This window comes from Oryctolagus cuniculus, chromosome 19, assembly GCF_051225735.1.
Source record: "Oryctolagus cuniculus isolate XC-2025 breed Fujian yellow rabbit chromosome 19, ASM5122573v1, whole genome shotgun sequence".
Taxonomy (NCBI): domain Eukaryota; kingdom Metazoa; phylum Chordata; class Mammalia; order Lagomorpha; family Leporidae; genus Oryctolagus; species Oryctolagus cuniculus.
In genome coordinates this window covers 9,634,768-9,646,830 of record NC_142885.1, presented here as the reverse complement: position 1 = coordinate 9,646,830, position 12,063 = coordinate 9,634,768, and the positions used below count along the sequence as shown (strand labels likewise).

Sequence of the window (12,063 nt, the reverse complement as noted above, 5' to 3'; positions counted from 1 at the left end):
GCTACACCTCCACCTATGTCTCATTCTCAAATTCTTTCTTGTGTCAGACGAGAACCTGATGTCATCATCGGAGGACTTCTTGACTCAGCAGCCCCACAACAATTGTCGAGGATTTGGGGCCAGGAAGCTCTTTTGTCTTGCCTCTCTTTTACTAAATGTGTGTGTGTACACGTGGTGGGGGGCGGTTAGGGGGGCACAGTTCCTGCACTATATGTCACAGTTTCTCTCTTAATTCACTGTTCTAGAAGCCCCCTACCCACTCCTGACCCCTGGGTTGCTCCCCGCCCCCAGTTCCTACTTCTACAGCCCCAGTCAGGGCTTGGTTTGTGTGGCATATGCAGAGGGTGCAGGAACACAGCACCTTGAGGAGACCCTACAGCTGGGGAGCAGTTCATCACCCATTGGTAACTTTTTATTTTTAAAAAATATTTACTTATGGGTCCGGTGCCGTGGCTCATTTGGTTAATCCTCTGCCTGTGGCGCCAGCATCTCATATGGGCACCGGGTTCTAGTCCCGGTTGCTCCTTTTCCAGTCCAGCTCTCTGCTGTGGCCCAGGAAGGCAGTGGAGGATGGCCCAAGTGCTTGGGCTCCTGCACCCGCAAGGGAGACCAGGAAGAAGCACCTGGCTCCTGGCTTCGGATCGGCGCAGCACCGGCCGTAGCGGCCATTTGGGGAGTGAACCAATGGAAGGAAGACCTTTCTCTCTCTCTCTCTCTCACTGTCTATAATTCTACCTGTCAAATAAATTTAAAAAAATTAAAAAATTTATTTATTTGAAAGTTGGCATTAGAGAGAGAGGGGAGAGAGAATCTTCCACCCGCTGGTTCACTCTCCCAATGGCTGCAACAGCCATGGCGGCCCAGTCGAAGCCAGTAACCAGGGGCCAGGAGCGTCTCCCAGGTCTCCCACGTGGGTGACAGGGCCCAGAGACTTGGGCCGTCTTCCTGGCCTTTCAGCTTGGTTCCCTAGAGCAGTGCAGGTAGCACTGAGATGTCTCATTTCCTGCCTCTGTGCCCACCCAGCCTCACATCCTTACTGCTTCTTTAAAGTCACTGCTGAACTTTCTGCTTCCTGGAGGCCCACAGCCTGTGTGGGGCACACATGGCCTGAGGCCAGGGAGGGACCAGGTTTTAAGGCTGAGCTCACTGTGAGGGTTCCTGTAGGACCCAAGTCAGCACAGGCAAGGTCAGGAGGGCAGGTGTGAGTTCCTGCTCCAACACTTCCTGTTTGCCGAAGCTGCCTCAGTCTCCTTTAAAACAACAACAAGAAATTCAGTCATAGAAATATTCAAAAATATATACACAAAAGTAACACCCCATGTGCCCACCAGCCAGCTTCAATAATCATCAGCATTTGTCTAATCTTTTCTTCACCTATGCACACTCAAATACTCTTCCTAACCCCAACATTATTTTTATGTGAAAATTTTTATTGAGATAATTAATTGTACATCACATGCAGTTATAAGAAAAAGAAGAGTAATACCTCTTCCTTTCTCCAGTTTTCCAAATAATAACATTTTGCAAAACTACTATGCTGGCCGGCGGCGCGGCTCACTAGGCTAATCCTCCGCCTTTCGGCGCCGGCACACCAGGTTCTAGTCCCGGTTGGGGCGCCGGATTCTGTCCCGGTTGCCCCTCTTCCAGGCCAGCTCTCTGCTGTGACCAGGGAGTGCAGTGGAGGATGGCCCAAGTGCTTGGGCCCTACACCCCATGGGAGACCAGGATAAGTACCTGGCTCCTGCCATCAGATCAGCATGGTGCGCCGGCTGCAGCGCGCTGGCCACGGTGGCCATCAGAGGGTGAACCAATGGCAAAGGAAGACCTTTCTCTCTGTCTCTCTCTCTCTCTCACTGTCCACTCTGCCTGTCAAAAAAAAAACCAACAACAACAACAACAACAAAAAAAAAACTCTACTATGCTATCACAGCTGTCAGCCACACAATAGATAGACCAATAATATTTGCATTTCAGTTTTGACTCCTGTGTGTATGTTTGTGTTTTTATCAGCACAGTAAATGACCATCTCGACACCTAAGGGTCCCTGATGTCGCTCCTCTCTGACCACACCTAACTTCCTTTCCATCAGCTCTGCACTTAAGTCCTACCTACCATCTGGCAACCACTCAATCTGCCTTCTTTCTAAACTTCCGTCATTTCTAAAAGGCTGTCTAGGGGGCTGGTGCTGTGGCACAGTAGGCTAAGTAAGCCTCCACCTGCAGTGCCAGCATCCCAGAGGGGTACCAGTTCCCGTTCTGGCTGCTCCTCTTCCAGTCCAGCTCTCTGCTGTGGCCCGGGAAAGCAGTGGAAGATGGCCCAAGTGCTTGGGCCCCTGCACCCACGTGGGAGACCCAGAAGCTCCTGGCTCCTGATCGGCCCAGCTCCGGCTGTTGCAGCCATTTGGAGAGTGAGCCAGCAGATGGAAGACCTTTCATTCTTTCTCTCCTCTCTCTGTAACTACTTCTCAATAAATACTTTTTAAAGGGTTGTCTAAATGGAATCATACAGTATGTAACCTTCGGGATTGGTTATTCTCACTCAGCATTAATCACTTGTTCACTCATCTAAGTTGTTGTATCAGTCATCTGTTCCTTTTTATTGCTGAGTATTAGTCTACGGTACAGAACATGCGTGGTTTAGCCATTTTCCCACTGAGGGACATTCAGGTGGTTTCCAGGTTTTGTTTTTATGAATAAAGTTGCTATGAGTATTTGTGTGCAGGTATTTAAGTGCTCAGAGGTATGGAATTTAGGGACAACATTTTGGGTGCCAAGAGTACTCACCAAATCTCACTGTTTCAAAGGGCTTTTCAGGGGACAGAATTATAATATGGGTAGTTTTTTCTTTTTTTTTTTTTTTTTTTTTTTTTTTTTTTTTTTTTACAGGCAGAGTGGACAGTGAGAGAGAGAGAGAGGTCTTCCTTTGCCGTTGGTTCACCCTCCAATGGCTGCCGCAGCCAGCGCGCTGTGGCCAACACACCGCGCTGATCCAAAGCCAGGAGCCAGGTGCTTATCCTGGTCTCCCATGGGGTGCAGGGCCCAAGCACCTGGGCCATCCTCCACTGCACTCCCTGGCCACAGCAGAGAGCTGGCCTGGAAGAGGGGCAACCGGGACAGAATCTGGCGCCCTGACCGGGACTAGAACCCGGTGTGCCGGTGCCGCAAGGCGGAGGATTAGCCTAGTGAGCCGCGGCGCCGGCCAATATAGGTAGTTTTAACTTAAGGCAAAACACACCATGAATTCATCTAGATTTCTATCCAAATGTAAGACTACAGAGATTTTACATATTAACTTTACATCTCCATCTCCTTTACCAAAATAACATCAACACTATCTTTTTTTTTTTTTTTTTTAATTTGTTCATTTCAAAGACAGAGTTACAGAGAGGGAGAGGCAGAGGCAGAGAGAGGTCTTCCATCCGCTGGTTCACTCCCCAAATGGCCGCAACAGTTGGAGGTGAGCTGATCTGAAGCCAGGAGCCAGAAGTTTCTTCTGGGACTTCCTCATGGGTGCAGGGGCCCAAGGACTTGGGCCATCTTCTGCTTTCCTAGGCCATAGCAGAGAGCTGCATCAGAAGTGGGGCAGCTGGGACTTGAACCGGCACCCATATAGGATGTTGGCACTGCAGGTGGCGGATTTACCTGCTATGCCACAGTGCTGGCCCCTAAAAATTAGTTTTAGTTTCAGAAGAGTTCTCTTCTGTGTAATTATACCATCAACTGTGTAGTTATACCATCAACTAGATACACTTTTAGGTTAGTTTCACTCTGGTTTCTAGAGAATTTCAGAATTTTTATCATTTACAATCATATAAAATACATACATTTCCAAAGCCAAATATCCAAAATATAATGAGACATCTAGCCTCTCCTCTCTTCGTTCTTTCCTCATAAAAGTCATCATTAAAACGTAGACATATTTCGTTTAAAAAAAGTAAGTATATTTGTTTATCCACCCCCTTTTACGATTGAATAGGGGAGATAATGGACATATTTAAAAGTCTGAGAGGCACAGGGACAGAGAGCTGCCTTGTGCCAGTCCACTCCTCAAACGTCCACAGCGGCCAGGACTGGGCCTGGCCACGGTGGGCTCAGGGGACCCCATCCTGCTCACCCCGGGGGTGGCAGGGGCCCAGCAACTTGAGCCATCACCAGCAGCCTCTCAAAGGCGCACCTCTGCGGGAAGCTGGAATCCGAGCAGGGATCAGGGCATCCCGTCCCAGCGTCTTAAACAGACCCCCGACATTTTCATATTCCTTATTTTTAGAGGCTTTTAGAAATTGAGGTCCTCCTTTATTTAAAACACACAAAAAACTGCACTCAGCGAAGAGATTTGTTTTATTTATTTATTTATTTTTTTGGACAGGCAGAGTGGACAGTGAGAGAGAGAGAGACAGAGAGAAAGGTCTTCCTTTTTGCCGTTGGTTCACCCTCCAATGGCCGCCGCGGCCGGCGCGCTGCGGCCGGCGCACCGCGCTGATCCGATGGCAGGAGCCAGGAGCCAGGTGCTTCTCCTGGTCTCCCATGGGGTGCAGGGCCCAAGCACTTGGGCCATCCTCCACTGCACTCCCTGGCCACAGCAGAGGGCTGGCCTGGAAGAGGGGCAACCGGGACAGAATCCGGCGCCCCAACCGGGACTAGAACCCGGTGTGCCGGCGCCGCTAGGCGGAGGATTAGCCTAGTGAGCCGCGGCGCCGGCCAAGATTTGTTTTTAAAATAGATGAACACTTTAGGGAATTCTCGAAGGAGAAAAAAAAAAAAAAAATCCCGGGAGAGCGCCCGGGGCTGGCGGCAGCGAGCCCCGCCCCGCGCGTACAGGGAAGCTCCGGTCCCAAACCAGAGGCCACGGGACACCGGGAGATGCCGTGGGGCGGTCGAGAAGCGGAAGCACTAGATCGTTAGGTTAAAGCTGCCCCACGTGGATCCCCAACAGGGAGGGCTGACACACTCGGCCCTCCTCAGAAGCCGGGAGAAGGGAGCAACCGGCAAAGAACGCCGCGAAGGAGAAATGGCCCAGATGAGGACCCGTAGGGCTTCTACTCGGCTCCGCTCGAAGCCCCGACTTGGCGGAAGCTGGGGGGCGGGACAACGGAAGTGACGATTGGCAGCGCCGTAGGGTGGGCGGGGCGCGCCCGCTCCGGTGGTGGAGCGCTAACGGTTTCCGGCTGCCGTGCCGGGGAGGGGAGGGGGAAGCGCAGGGGCGAGGCTGTGTGCTCGTGACCCTTGGCCCGTGCGCCCCCCTGCACCCCCGCAGTTACTCCGACATGCTGGGCTGTGGGGAGTCAGAGCTGGAGTCGGTGGAAGGGGATGAAGCCGTGGTGGCCCCAGGACTGCCCCCAGAACCCCGGGCCCCGGAGCCGCGAGCCCCACTACCGGAGCCCGGCCTGGATCTGAGCCTGAGTCCGCGTCCGGAGAGCCCCGAGCCGCGCAGCGGCAGCCCCAGACGGCCGAAGGGGCAGGCGGAGCGGCGGGGCGGGGCTCGGAGGGGGCGGCAGGTGAGCGGCGGGAGCGCCCGGCCCCCGGCCCGCCGCCGGGCCCGCGCCCACCCCTTCACGGCCCCGCTCTCCGCTTCCAGGTCCGGTTCCGCCTGGCGCCGCCCTCCCCGGCCCGGCCCGAGGCGCCGCGGGAGCTCGAGCACCCCGCGCTGCACAGCAGCCTGGCCCTGGGCCTCGAGCTGCGGGCCGCGCGCGCTGCGGCGGGGGCTCAGTTCGACGCCGCGAAGGCCGTGGAGGAACAGCTGAGGAAGTCGTTCCGGCTCCGCTGCGGTGTGGAAGACAGCGTGAGCGAGGGTGAGGGGCGCAGGCGGCCGGCCGGGGCCGGGGCCGGGGCCGGGAGCAGGCGGCCCGCGCTCCGCTTACCGTCGGCCCTCCTGCGCACCCAGGCTTGAACGTGCCGCGCTCCAGGCGGCTCTTCCGGGACCTGGTGAGCCTGCAGGTGCCGGAGGAGCAGGTTCTGAACGCCGCCCTCAGGGAGAAGCTGGCGCTCCTGCCGCCCCAGGCTCGAGTGCCGCCCCCAAAGGTGGGCTTTCCCCCCAGTGCCCTCCCCCCCACCGCGGCAAATCCCCCCGGCCCCTCCTCCCCGAGTGTGAGCCTGCCTCGGACCCCAACTTCCAACAGGAGCCTCCGGGGCCAGGGCCAGACATGACCATTTTGTGCGACCCAGAGACGCTGGTCTACGAAGCTCCACACCTGCCCCTGGACGGGCTGCCCCCGCTCCGCCTTCAGCCCCGGCGCCGCCCTCCGGAAGACACCTTCCTCATGCATCGGACGCTCAGGCGATGGGAGGCTTAGTCCGAGGACCCGGGCTGCTGGGTCCTGTTTTTGTGTTGCTATTTTTTCAGAATAAAGTTGTTTGGCTAACAAATGGGACGCTTCAGATGGGGCCGAAGTCCCTCCAGGGCTTTGTCCACTTAGCTCCAGCTTGGAAGCTCCTGGGGAGTTTTGGGCCCTCATGTTTAGGACCTTGGTTAAGTGATGTCAAGCGAAAAACACTGCCAGTCAGGGGCCTAGATGCTGTACCTCCCCTCGCCTCACCATTATTTCAGAAATGTGGGTCCCAGCCCATTAGGCTCCCGATTATCTGCCTCAAGAGGCGTGCAGGGGGCACCAGCGCTGTGGCAATTAACGTGGTGCTGGTGTCCACATACGTGCCGGTTCGTGTCCTGGTTACTCCTCTTCCAATCCTGCTGCTAAGGCCTGGGAAAGCAGCGGAAGCGGCCCAAGTCCTTGGGCCCCTGCACCCATGTAGGAGACCCAGAAGAAGCTCCTGGCTTCAGATCAGCCCAGCTCTGCCTGTTGCCACCATCTGGGGTGTGAACCAGCAGATGGAAGACCCCTCTCCCTGCCTGTAACTCTTAAATAAATAAATCCTTGAAAGAAAAAACAGACCAAAAGGCGGCATGCAGGTAGCTACTTGCACTCACACTGAAAGCATCTCCTTGCTTGTTACCTGTAAGGGCCTTGCCCAGCTAATGTGCACCTGACCCAAGGACGTTTGGTACTGGCTGAGTCAGTGTTCGGTACTGGCTGAGTCAGTGTTCAAAGCTTGCAGTAACCTCTGACGTGCTTGCTGTTAAATGCCTGGGAGCTTACCCGAGGGCACACAAAAGGTGGTCATCCCAGAGCCAGTGAGTGGCTCTGGTGCAAGGTCCTTTTTCTACCACCACTCAGCTCCAGGTCAGCCTTCTGCACCAAGTTCCCCCACAAAAAAACGGGTCAATCAGGTTTTTCAGAGAAGCCGGACTCGTTTGCCGTCTCACATCAAAGCCTGCATCAGCCGTCTCTTCCCGACAGGACTCTGTGTACTTACCTGCAGGAGGATCTCTGCAGCACAGGTCCTGCTGGGAGGTGCCATCTGTCCCACCAGGTAGAAAGTGCTGGACACAGGTGTGGGGGCCACTGCCCTAGACATCAAGTTTATTGTGCTGTTCTCACATTCAAAATCCAACCCCCTCTTCCCACTGGGGGACAGCGGAGGGAGGATCTTCACAGTACCTGCGTGCCTCCCTGCAAGCTTCCCCGTCTGACCCTCAGACCGCCTATCCGTGGTCCACTGAAATGCAGCTAGGGACACAGGCCGAGGAGAAATGGGCTTCTCCTTGGGAGAATGGGAGGAAAGGGCTTGAGACCTGACACCCCACACCTCCCACCCCCTGGGAGAACAGAGGTAAGCAAACAGTCCATGCCATCCAGTCCAGCAGGCTGGGGGAGAGGAAGATGGCAGCTCCAGCACGGCCGGGCTTGCTGCTCAGGTGCCGGAGGTGTAGGGAGGAGGCTGGGGCAGCAACATAAGAAAAGCTTTCTTTGCAGATCCAAGAGAGGAAATTATTTTTGGAGTCAGAAAAGAAAGACCTCGGGCTACTTTCCTCTGCCCCCAGGTCCTTAAGAGCAGCGAGGGCAGCCTCTTCACATGTTGTGTTCAGGGGCCACTTAGTGGCTGGGGGCATGGGCCTTGTGGAACAGGTACACCGGACGCTGGAAGCCTGAGGAGAGAGAATGTAATCAGGAGGGGCTCTCCGCAGGGTCTGTACCCTCAGCCCAACTAGCCTCCCCCAACAGGACAAGCCAGCCTTACCTTTGGAGGTGTTGTGGGGGGTTGCCACCAGCTCATAGCTGGAGAAGCCCACCTCTGGGGAAGTCAGGTAGGAACTGAACTGCTCTGGCTTCAGCTGGATTCGGTAGTAGTTCTTGTAGGTGGTCTCCTAGAAACAAAGGCGGGGGACCCCTTCAGCCTGCTGCTTCCTACCCTGACCACGAGGCCCACCCGGGGAACTTTTCTGCTGCTTCGCGGCCTTTCTTGCCTCAGAGAAAGGGTTATTCCCTATTCCCACAGAAACCCTGCTCACCGTCAGAGTCTTTCTCTTGTTGTAGGATGACCAGGGCTGGGGCTCCAGGACCAGGATGCCCCCGGGGCGCAGGTGCCTGTAGATCCGGCGGAACATGCGCTTCAGCCCCTCGTCTCCCCAGTTGAGCTGCACCCACTTGGTGAGGCTGAGGCAGAGCACCACGTCATACTCTGCTTTCTGGGCTTCCACCAGCTCGTCTCGATCCAGCACGTAGTTCCCCTGAGGGCAGAATTGGGGGGAGGTCAGCAGAGGCATGAAGGGAGCCACTGCCCCACACAGCCCTCTGCAGCCAGGTTCTCCCACACTCCCAACGGGGCCCATGGAGCCTCCTTTTCCCCCTTTCCACCTTCCTGTCCCTGCTTCCTCCTGGTGCTAAACCAAACCAGCACAAGAAGGGAGATGGGGTCAGGCTGAGTTGAGCAAACTCTCCATGAGATCTTTCAAGCTGGGGTCAAAGTGCAGAGAGAACGCAGGGCTTCTCCCAAGACCCTGTCCTGTGCTGATTCCCACTCACGAATGATTCAACATGCAGGGGCACCTAAGCCAGGTTTCAAACAACACAAACCCCTGTGGTTCCTTCCTCCTAGTTGGGGCTGGCAACGTTTCAGGCCTATTTTTTCCTTTCTCTGAAATGAAGAGCCACACCCCTTAGGAAACTTTTTCTAGATAAGCTATTCACTGCCCTCTGCAAAGCCCATTCTTCAGGCTTAACTCAACCTACTGCCAAGTATTCCTGCAGATGGCCTAAAGTTTTTGATGGGGAGCAACACTCGCCAGGCATGGTCCAGTCCCGTGTAGGACTATGCTCTCCCTCTATCTAGGGTCAACATGGAGAAGAGGTAAAAGCCAAGTTGCTTGGGATCCTGACCACTGACAATCTTTAACCAACTCTACCTGGAGAAACAAAAAACAGCTGTTGTGGCAGTTAAGCCACCTCCTGCGGTGCTGGCATTCCATTCGCTGGTTGGAGTCCCAGCTGCTCCACTTCCAATCCACCTCCCTGCTAGTGCACCTGGGAAAGCAGCTGAATATGGCTCCCGTGCTTGGGCCCCTGCTACCTACACCCAAATGAAGCTCCTGGCTTTGGCCTGACGAAGCCCCAGCCGTTGCAGCCCCTGGGGGGGGGGGGGGGGAGGGCAGAGGGACCAGCGAATGGAAGATCTTTCTCTCTGCCTTTCAAATAAATAAATAAATCTTGGGGAAAAAAAAAAGGCAGCAGTTGCAAACAAGGTCCCAAGTGAAAGACAGAAACTATAAATATTAGCCTGCTACTGACCTCATCTCCCCCCAAGGCACTCCACGTCCGACACCCACCCCTCACACTGCTTCAGCAGGGCTGAGGTTCCATCTTAACAGAGTCTCCTAAGGATCAGCAGTGGCCCTCAAGGGAAGGTGGACTAGTCTGGATTAGCCCAGACCAGGCCAGGCACACAGCACTCCGTCAATCTCTCTCAGGCAAGAGATCTTCCAGTCTTGAGAAAGGACCCCGGGGTTAAAGACCCAAGGTAGAGGCCCCAACTGCTCCTTGCGGGAGACACACCCAAGGGAGAGTACAGACCCTAGAGAATCTGCTTCTCCTATCAAGGACTGAATGCGCGGAAATCTCACGGGGGGAGGGTCAAAACCTGCCCCTGCCACATTTAAGCTCATCTTCATACGTGGCCTCTACTCCAAGAGTCGCTCAGATCCTCTTACCGTGACGAAGACGACATTGTTGGGGAAGACGGATGAATCCGCTCCATCCAAGGGCACTTGGGGTGCAGCGATGGGACCCCGGCTGGCTGTCAGCGAGGCTGGGAAGTAGCCCCTCTTCCGGACGGTGGTAGTCCCTTCCTTCCCCTCTGCCCCGGGGTCTCCCTCCGAAGTCTGGGTTGGGAGCCGCAGCTCCTCGGACAGGTAGTGTCGGATGTTCTGGCGGGCAGAGTGGATGAGCTGGGAGTCGATATCCAGGCCCACCATGCGCGAGGGGCCCCACTTGCAGGCAATGCTCAGGGTCAGATGGCCCACGTTGCAGCCCAGGTCTAGGACGTCCCGGCCGCGAAACCACTCGGGCTTCAACACACGAAGGCGGCCGTCCTCACAGGAAGGATTGCGGTACCCATAGTACTCGCAATAATTCCCATACTGGAACTTGCGCTGCTGCTTTTTAAACGCTGCCGCAGGTGGCGGGTGGTGGCGGCCTCCCCAGCTCCCGCGGCCCCTCTCCTTAGGACCCTGGCCTCCACCCCTAGCCCCGGCCTCAGACTTGCTGGAAGTCCTGCGCCGTTTGCGATGCCGGGAGGAGGAAGACGAGGGTGCAGAGGTAACTGAGGCAGCGGGAGGGGCCGGAAGGGAGCCTGAGGGGCCCTGCAGGGCGGACGGAAGGGGAGACACGACCTCATCCCTGCAGTTGATGGCTGTGTTGAGTTCATAGGGCTGGGGGGCATCCCGGTTCTGGCCCCTCGGGCGCTGCTGCTGCGCGGCGCCCTCCCCGTGGAGTGAGGGGGTGAGGGGGGCGGTGGGCGGCACGGAGTGGCTGTCACTCCCTCCACCCGCCGCCGCCTGCTGCTGCTGCTGCTGGTGGTGCTGTCCCCGGTGTCTGTGCCGTTTCCGACCAGTCTTGAGCGGCGAAGCAAGAACTACTTGAGCCTCATCAGTGCAAGTGTTGAGACTGAGCGGGTCAGTGATATCTTTGGGGATGAGGATCTCCACTGGATCTCGGCCCTTGGCGGGCAGTGGGGATGACTTAGGGGTCTCCGCATTGAGTGCGCGGCTCACTTCCTCATCCAAAAGGCTATTGAGGTTCAGCGGATCGAAGATGTTGCCCCCGAGGAGGAAGTTGGAGGGCAACACGGAGTCACAGTCCGAATTTACCCGCCGGCGCCTCTTGAACGCCGGGTGCTTGAAGCCCCCACCGCCGCCCCCGACGTGGCAGCTGTTTCTCCTCTTGCCCCCGCCGCCCCCAGGGGGCCGGTGGGGCTGGTAGCCATTACGCGGCCGAGGAGGGGCAGGGGGGCCCAGCTCCGTCCCGCCCCCTCCCCGGCGCTCCTCCCCCACATCCGGGGGAGCGGCTCGCCCGTGGGGATCCGACACGCGGGCCTCCCCGTGCGGCTGCGCCCGGGGGCCGCCCTGAGGGGTGGCGGCGGCGCCGGGGCTCCCGCTGCCGGCTGCCGAGGCAGGGGCGTCCGCGGAGCGCGCGCTCCGGCCCGGGCCGCGCTCCGGCTCGCCGCGGGGCTCCCCGGAGGCGGCCTCTCGGGGTGGTGGCACCGTGGGGCCGCCCCCTCCGCCCGACTCCTCTTTGAGCGGCGGCGGCGGGGCCGGCACCAGAAACGGCTCCTTCTCCGCCGCCATCTCGATCATTTCCTCCCCTTACTCCGTCCCACTCGAGGGTAACGAGGTGGGGATCGGGGGCTTAGCCCCCCGCCCCCGCCTGGCTAGACCCCGCTCCCTTCCCCCTCCCGTTTCCCCGGGTGCGCGCGCAGCTCTGCTCGCCTCGCTGGGTCTCGCGCCCAAGCGCCTCCTCCCCCCCACCCTGAAGCGCGCCCCACTCGCCCGCGAGACCAAAACAAGATGCCCGCGAGACCCGAACAACTCGAGGAATCAACCGCGCGTGCGCCGACCCCTTTCTCCGCCACCACTACCGCTCGGCCGCGAGCGCGCACGGCGAGCGCGCGTTCCCCTAGCCCCGGGGCTACGCATGCGCACTCCGCCGCCACCCTGGCTGCGCGCGCATCGGAGTAC

The 12,063-nt window shown here is 57.5% G+C and overlaps 2 protein-coding genes across 2 annotated transcripts; one reads left to right on the top strand and one right to left on the bottom strand.

The window, feature by feature from the left end:
* The first annotated feature begins 5,108 nt into the window (after nucleotides 1-5,108).
* On the top strand, nucleotides 5,109-6,362 carry PPP1R35 (protein phosphatase 1 regulatory subunit 35). The gene is made up of 4 exons (XM_051847753.3): nucleotides 5,109-5,494; nucleotides 5,575-5,788; nucleotides 5,881-6,017; nucleotides 6,116-6,362. Exons 1-4 carry the CDS (start codon nucleotides 5,264-5,266, stop codon nucleotides 6,287-6,289), a joined length of 756 nt encoding a protein of 251 aa, XP_051703713.1. The 5' UTR covers nucleotides 5,109-5,263; the 3' UTR covers nucleotides 6,290-6,362.
* Nucleotides 6,363-7,387: 1,025 nt separating this feature from the next.
* Nucleotides 7,388-11,792, bottom strand: MEPCE (methylphosphate capping enzyme). Its single transcript, XM_051847720.3, has 4 exons — nucleotides 10,039-11,792; nucleotides 8,344-8,562; nucleotides 8,073-8,199; nucleotides 7,388-7,980 (listed from the first exon to the last, which is right to left on the bottom strand). Exons 1-4 carry the CDS (start codon nucleotides 11,680-11,682, stop codon nucleotides 7,928-7,930), a joined length of 2,043 nt encoding a protein of 680 aa, XP_051703680.1. The 5' UTR covers nucleotides 11,683-11,792; the 3' UTR covers nucleotides 7,388-7,927.
* Nucleotides 11,793-12,063: the final 271 nt, after the last annotated feature.